This window comes from Micromesistius poutassou (genome assembly GCF_964030765.1).
Source record: "Micromesistius poutassou genome assembly, chromosome: 24".
In the NCBI taxonomy this organism is placed as follows: Eukaryota; Metazoa; Chordata; class Actinopteri; order Gadiformes; family Gadidae; genus Micromesistius; species Micromesistius poutassou.
In genome coordinates this window covers 1508362-1515861 of record NC_140294.1, presented here as the reverse complement: position 1 = coordinate 1515861, position 7500 = coordinate 1508362, and the positions used below count along the sequence as shown (strand labels likewise).

General features: G+C 49.5%; 2 protein-coding genes and 2 non-coding genes across 5 annotated transcripts in view; all 4 read right to left on the bottom strand.

The window, feature by feature from the left end:
- The window catches only part of LOC311369570 (uncharacterized protein), a 4909-nt gene extending 3932 nt beyond the window's left edge, over positions 1-977 (bottom strand). Inside the window, exons 1-2 of the mRNA XM_084487779.1 lie at positions 784-977; positions 277-456 (exon numbers count right to left, since the gene is read on the bottom strand). Coding sequence (XP_084343905.1) covers positions 277-456; positions 784-966 — 363 coding nt within the window. The 5' untranslated portion in view covers positions 967-977. The remainder of the gene's footprint in view (positions 1-276; positions 457-783) is intronic.
- A 2778-nt stretch (positions 978-3755) lies between these two features.
- The window catches only part of LOC311369481 (protein-tyrosine kinase 2-beta-like), a 20977-nt gene continuing 17232 nt past the window's right edge, over positions 3756-7500 (bottom strand). For both annotated transcript variants that reach the window (XM_084487648.1, XM_084487647.1), the window contains exons 25-29: positions 7395-7419; positions 6715-6842; positions 6344-6478; positions 5072-5152; positions 3756-4171 (exon numbers count right to left, since the gene is read on the bottom strand). In XM_084487648.1, coding sequence (XP_084343774.1) covers positions 3896-4171; positions 5072-5152; positions 6344-6478; positions 6715-6842; positions 7395-7419 — 645 coding nt within the window. In that variant the 3' untranslated portion in view covers positions 3756-3895. The remainder of the gene's footprint in view (positions 4172-5071; positions 5153-6343; positions 6479-6714; positions 6843-7394; positions 7420-7500) is intronic.
- AC3HAE_040440 (transfer RNA threonine (anticodon CGU)) lies at positions 5305-5376 on the bottom strand. The gene has a single exon. It is a non-coding gene; the product is annotated as a tRNA-Thr (tRNA).
- AC3HAE_040383 (transfer RNA threonine (anticodon CGU)) lies at positions 5720-5791 on the bottom strand. Its single transcript has one exon. It is a non-coding gene; the product is annotated as a tRNA-Thr (tRNA).

The window sequence follows — 7500 nt, the reverse complement described above, 5'->3', positions numbered from 1 at the left end:
TGTCCATCTGATAGCCGATAGCCAGAATGTCTGATTGACCTTACCTGGTAACCCTAAAGGGCCAGCAACAGGGTATACACGCAATCTGTATCCATATTCACGTTAAATCTTTAAAACTTTGCGTGCATTTAAGACGGCTCGATCCATTCTGACCTTGATCAATCCATAGCTCTACCGTGTTCCTAGAGTAACCACATCCCTTTCATCTAAAAGAAGCTTTTAGGGTCGTTTCAGTTCAGCTGTAATGAGACCCGCACCCTCGGCCGGACCACGCACCTCGCCGGGGTTCTGCCTGACCATTCGGATCAGGGCCTCCACAGCGCCCTCAGTCTGCAGCTGGTCCAGCCCGGGGGCCCCGGGGTCCGGGGCGTCCCCCAGCCCGTCCTTGCCGTGGTAGTCGCTGGCCTCGATCATGCGGCCCAGCAGTGGCTCCGCGCAGCCCCGGTACACGGGGATCTGACGGGTGGTGCAGGTGGTGCAGTGGCAGTTTGAATATGGAGTCGTGTGGTGTATAATTGAGTGTGTGAAAGCATAAAGCATGAAAAAGCACACAAATAATGATGTGGTGGGTAGTTACCGCCAGTGCACATAGGGGTAACGCGATTATAAATTGTATACAAATGACGTTATTAATTAATGTGATTACTATTATTTGCACAAAAATTTGGTGCTGTTTTGATGTGTCGGTTAATAATACTTATTACTCCTCGTTCTTTATGCAAATTCTGCATTTTCAATGCTCATGACCTCTTTAAGGGAGTGGCGTGTTTTTCGACAACTCACGTCCCCCCGTTGGCACACTTTGAGCACGCGCAGCGTGTTCCTGCACGAGTCCTCCAGCGCCGTGTTGCCGTGCGTGCACGTGATCCCCAGCACGCGCACGTCAGGAGCGGCCAAGGCGAGCATGATGCCCTGGGCGTCATCCACACCCGTGTCCACATCCAGCACCAACTTTGTCTCCCCCATGATCGGTTTTAGTAAACTGTTAACAAAAGTCGCAATGGTAATTATTAAGACTAATAGATCGACGCAAACAGAAATACACACACTCACAACCAAGGTTTCCAGACGTGTGGAGATATAAAGTAAAAAAAAAAAGAAAGATGCATCAAATGTGAAGAACATATAAGCAGGGTTTGATTGGTTGATTGTTCGACGATCTTTAAAAAGCGATGATCGTGCGCTTGATTACCTGCTAGAAAAAGGAGTCTGCTGCTTCAGTGTGCTGCTGTCAGTCCTGTGATCAGAGGAAGGTTTCTGCAGAGTCTGAAGTGTGTTCCACACAAAGAGGTGTGGTCTATTGAAGCCCCAATGTAACTTCAGTCCGGACAGCATAGAGTAAGCAAACAGGTTTTGTTTTTTCTTGGTCTTGGGTAACTGCCCTTATAATTAGGGCTAGACGAGACATAGGACGACTTTTCTCCCAACTGCTTTTAATATGTGGGCAACGTCTCAATCACAAGACATCCGACCGACTTATCGAATACACCTGTAGCTTTCTCTCTCAATGTCCTGAGTGGACGAGTTGTGTACCCCGACATGCATAGAATACCGGGAGTCTGCTTAACTCAGGAGGTAGTGCTTGGGTTGACTTCTATCAGGAAGGTTGCTAATTCGATCGTGTAATTTAATATGTGAACATGGTAGGGCTTTGTCAGGACAGATACAAACCTGTCTTGTGTCCTCATCACGCCCATTTAAACATTCCTCTATACTGCCTGCTCTCTGTGAGGCTGATCATTCTCTCTGACGCTCTGAAGAAGCACTGGATTCTCACTGCATTCCGACTCAAGTCATAAATTCTCTGCCTTTGCTCTTTCTACAAACAAGGGCGAAACAAAAATGTCTAGGGACAATAATGTTTAAATGCACGGATATGGTTTGCGTGCGAGTTGGATGCGGTGAATGTGTCTGTATGGTAAGATGTGAGACGATACAGAATCAAAGAGAGAATAAGAGAGAATAGCTCTGCACTGGCGATTTTTTGGGGGTTTGGTTTCGAACAAAACAAGGCGGGTGTGAATACGCCCTAAAGCAACGTGCTCATGTGCGAGTCAACTTTAACGAGTGCTTGCATTAAACCGACAGGGTGCCCCACCGGAGGGGTGTGAAAACCTGCTTATATAACCCCCACCCCCAGTACTCAGGTGTGGTTAATATAGGTCATTAGGAATCGGAGGCCGAGCCCTGCACTTGCAGTGGCAGCTATGACCACAAGGGAGAGCAGGGCGTCATCACAGTGTGTCCACATCAATATGTTTCAGGTTAAAGGTCCCGTGACATGCCACCAGGTGTGGTGTGATTAGCCGCTACAAGCCGTTTTAGGAACTCGTCCCCTTATGACATCACAAGTGGGCGTGTCCACCTAGATGTGTGCTGGATAGATCCTATCCAGCACAACCTAAAACATATTGATGTAGACTGGTGGTATAATATGCTGGTGGTATAATATGTCCCCTTTAAGCACTAATTTGTGTTCTTCAATATAACATAACTGTTATGTTACGTGTGGTTATGTGTCATTATGATTGGCGACCTTAACACAAATATCCTAAAGGAAGACTCCTCTGGATGTACAATTTGCAACACATTTCCAACATAATTAATATAATAATATAATATAATAATATCGAGTTGGTGACAGCATGTGTTCATCACTGTATTTATATTCGTCAATATATATCTCAACAGAGACAAAAATCGTCAGAAGGAATTGAAACACATGAAAATAGAAAAAATCCCTGAAATAAACGTTTTCTTAAATTCTCCACAGATGCCCTACAGAAAGTAAAAGTAAAACCTTACACACACACACACACACACACACACACACATACATATACAGTACATATATGTATATTGTATGTATATATATATATATATATATATGCACATATTTAGAAATAAAAAAAACTGAAGATGGTGGCCACTTCATATCTGAGCGCACCAGCGGCCACCTCCAGGATATCTTTAATGTCGTCTTTAATGTCATCTACATTAAAGAGAAGGGCCCTTCTTTTTCTCTTCACATGTCACCTGAATACAAAGCCTTAACCGCCTTAAGTGTATCACCCTTAAGGTGTCCTTTGGCCTGAACACCGTTGCAACAGAAACATTGGGTTTCGTCAGCAGCACACAGATCTCGATTGAATGAATTTGAGGCACCAAACGTTCTAACGTCAACATGCCACAGTCCGAGCCCTCTACAGGAGTGACAGTCCGAGGTTTGACTTAAGGTAAGCTCTTATCCTTTCTGGGAGAGACTCACTGCGATGCTGATTGCTGGCGGGCTGTGTGACTTAAACTGACGGAGAAACGATGGGGGGGGGGGGGAGGAGCCTATGGGAGGGGGGCGGCACAGAGGGAGAGACCATGGCGTGGGGGGAGGAGCCTATGGAAGCGACACGGATGGAGAGAGAGTGGCGCGGGCGTGGGGGGGAGGAGCCTATGGGAGGGGGCGGCACAGAGGGAGAGACCATGGCGTGGGGGGAGGAGCCTATGGGAGGGGGCGGCACAGAGGGAGAGACCATGGCGTGGGGGGAGGAGCCTATGGAAGGGGGGGGGCGACACGGACAGAGAGAGAGTGGCGCGGGCGTGGGGGGAGGAGCCTATTATGGAAGGGGGGGGCGACACGGACGGAGAGAGAGTGGCGCGGGCGTGGGGGGAGGAGCCTATTATGGAAGGGGGGTGGCGACACGGACGGAGAGAGAGTGGCGCGGGCGTGGGGGGAGGAGCCTATGGAAGGGGGGGGGCGACACGGAGGGAGAGCCGATGGCGGAGATCGTCTGCTTTGGCCTGACTATCCCCTCCCCCCCTTGCGCTCCGTCAGTGGCTTTCACTTTGGCTGTATCCCAGACAACGGTCCCGCTGCGACTTCCCTTTTTTAAAACACCGGTCAGGCCTCGAGGTCCGAGTCCAGGCCCGACTCGGAGTCGGCGCGGTCGCCGGGCGGGGGCGTGGCGGCGGCGGGCCGGGCCAGGTTGGCCCTGACCCGCGCCTGGTCCACGGCGTCCAGCAGGCTCTTGGAGTCCACGGCCAGTGCGTGGGCGGCGGCCAGCATCTGGCGCTGGCACTCGTGCCGCAGCGAGGTGACGGCGTTCTGCTGCGCCAGCCACATCTTGCTGATCAGCTCGCCCAGGTCCTTGTTGAGCAGCCGCTCGGTCCCCTCGATCTGGGGGGGGGGGGGGAGAGGGGGAGAGGGGGAGAGGGAGGGGAGAGGGGGGGAGTGGGAGAGAGGGAGAGGGGGAGAGGGGGAAAGAGAGAGAGGGGGAGAGGGAGAGGGGGAGTGGGAGAGAGGGCGAGAGGGGGAGAGGGAGAGGGGGAGTGGGAGAGAGGGAGAGAGGGGGAGAGGGAGAGGGGGAGAGGGAGAGGGGGAGTGGGGGAGACAACAAAAGCACTTGAACGCAACGCACTCGTAATTTCCAGTTCACAAATGGAAAGGATCATCTTTCCCGTAGCACGTGAAGGCAGCAGCAGCAGCAGGCCTGAGCCCTGCTTCTAATCCCTTGACACCTTCCCGCCCATCGCACTGAAACCCTCAGATAGATACATCTCAGAATTACTGCAGCTTTTACACGGGTGTGGTCTATATACAGGTTGGTTCTTTTCAAGCCTTAAAGCGTACATATTATACCACCAGGTGTGAGTGTGATTAGCCGTTACAAGCCGTTTTGAAAATCGTCCTCTTTTGACATCACAAGTGGGCATGTCCACTTAGATGTATGACGGATAGATGAGCAACGTTTGCTATGGTCCACTGGGCAGGCTGGTAGACCTAGATCTATCCGGCACACGTCTAGGTGGACACGCCCACTTGTGATGTCAGAAGAGGCCGATTTTCAAAACGGCTTGTAACGGCTAATCACACTCACACCTGGGGGCATAATATGTCACCTTTAAGTGTTAGCGTTGGCTTATGCACGATGCAGTCTGTGTACTCGTTATAAACGTGGTAACATAGCAGCTCTTCAATCTCACCCACAGACACTTTAATAATGCCAGCAATAACGATAGTAATACTAGTGATACCAATCTTACATACGGCACCTTTAAGTCACTACAGAACACCCACCTCGCTCCGGACAGAGCTGTGCAGGGACGGGAGGATCTCATCCACACTCTGGATCAGAGTGCGCAGGGTGACCCCCACCGCCTAGGAGAGAGAGAAGGACCGTTTTAAACCTTTAAATGTACTTGATACATTTGTACATCCTGTCAGACTGTTGAGTATTTACAAAGTAAAGTATGGAGCAACTTTTGTTTGGCCCGGCGTGTAAAGAGAACACATCCCTTGTTCACCTTGAGAGGCGTGGATGGGGTTTGAACCCATGATCTTCGGTTTACGAGACCGACGCCTTACCACTGGGCCACCACGCCACATCTAAGTCATTCCCTGCTCTTTAAGAATTGGTTTACTTTTAATTTGACCTCTTAATCTGGGATTTGGATGTCTTCAACCGCAGTAGTGTTACTTGTAAAGGATTGGGTCTGAAAACAATAACTTAAAGTGACTACACTTGATTGTCTCTATGTAGACATTCTTGGTTTTAGGAGGACAAGCCTTACCACTTGGCCCGCACGCCACGCAAACGACAGAAGCTGTGCTCTGTAACTCTGTTTCATGATGACAGACCAAAAGTCTCGTCAAACCCGATGCGTAAAGGATAGAGGAACTTATGTTGGAGAACCCATCACTCGTCCAACTCAGATAGACATCTAGAGGCGTGAATGGGATTTGAACCCACGATCTTCGGTTTACGAGACCGACGCCTTACCACTTGGCCACCACGCCACAGGAAAACCATTATCTGCTCTTTAAATATTCTTTCACTTTTCACTGGACTGCGGTTTTAGAAGTCTTCAACCGCAGTACCACTACTTGTAAAGTATTCCCTTGTGGACAATAACGTCAATGTTTGTCCACAACCGAATGAAGAGGAATTACACCGTTTAGACTTGGTTGCAATTCATGTTGGAATAGACATGATTTGGGTCTGAAACCGTTATCGTCGGTAGACAAGAACCACATAGCCACCGTGCCACACATGAGATACAGTCTTACACTCTTGAAATGTGGACATGCTCTTCATTGGATTTCTTCACGGCGCTTTTGAGCACAGGATTCCTTAATCTCGATGTTTTTCGGCGTACTTCGTACATCGTGCTCAGCAACCAATCGTACGACCGCTTTCGTCTCCTAACGGTTAACGCGACGCGTACGTTCTCATCATCGGTATCCCTAAGGTGCTTGTGTTCGGATCTCCGACCCCCCCCTCTCTCTCTCTCTCGCTCTCTCGCTCTCTCTCTCGCTCTCTTTTCCCATGCGCAGCGCAGCTCGCTCTACCTTCACAGCGGTGGGATACTGGGAGGCGGGCAGCGTGTTGACGTCGTTCTTCAGGCGCACCACTCCCTTCACCATCGCCATGACGCTGCTGTACACCTGGTCCCCCGACCGGTCCATCTCTGCTGTGGGTAAGGGCTTCGACATCACACACGCACACACACACACACACACACACACACCGATAAACACATGATCCCAGATACACTCCTCTCGCTGTAAGATGCAAATATGTACACACACACACGCGCACTTTAGGGCGATGACCAACGTCAAAACGGCTATTAGGAGACATTCGAATCCTCCAGTAGTGAAGGAACTCTGAGGTGAATACTTGTTTTGGTCTGTGGATTCCCATCATGCACTCTGTTTACCCGTGTCACTGAGGCGTCCGTGGGCGGCTTCTCTGGAGGGCCTGGAGGAGGACCTGAAGGAGGACTTGATTGGGGACCTGACGGAGAACCTGAATGAGAATTTGAACGAGAAGGGAGGGAGGGAGAACCTGCAGGAGGCATGAAGGAAGAACAGAAACCAAAAAGATGAGATGGAAGAAAGAAAGAAAGACGGTATCCTTTGTAAAGTAGCCGCTGTCACTCAGAGGACAACGTTACAACGATATATTGAATCTTTCTTTTTGGCCTGAATCACAAATTTGCCATTATTTTGTTTCACTCGGGTCTCCTTAACAAACCTCCAAAAAAGATTAGTTAAAATGTTCACTAGTACTGCTGTTTTAATGTTTTCTTAAACATAAACATGTAACCAAAATAAAAACGATGGTTTGCCAAAGCCTCCGTTTCAGAGTTCGGGTCTGAATGAGACAACTTTAAACTTTTGTAACTTCATAACTAATGACCCCAGACGTTCACATCTCATCTCACCATGGAACGGGATGCTCCGAATGAGCGTTATCGGCGCGAGAGAGAGAGAGAGAGCGGGAGTTCAGATGAGCGATATCCGTTTCATCCGGTCACATTTTTCGGATATTGCTTTGTTTAAAAAATGTCTATAAAAAATCGACGTCTCCGTCGTGGTGTGTTGTGAAATCACTCACCGGATCCTGATCTGGTCTCGGGGGGCTGTACGGAGAAGAAGAGGAACAGAGGATCACCACACTGACACATCAGTCAACCGTTTAACCTTCCAGAAATGGCATTGTG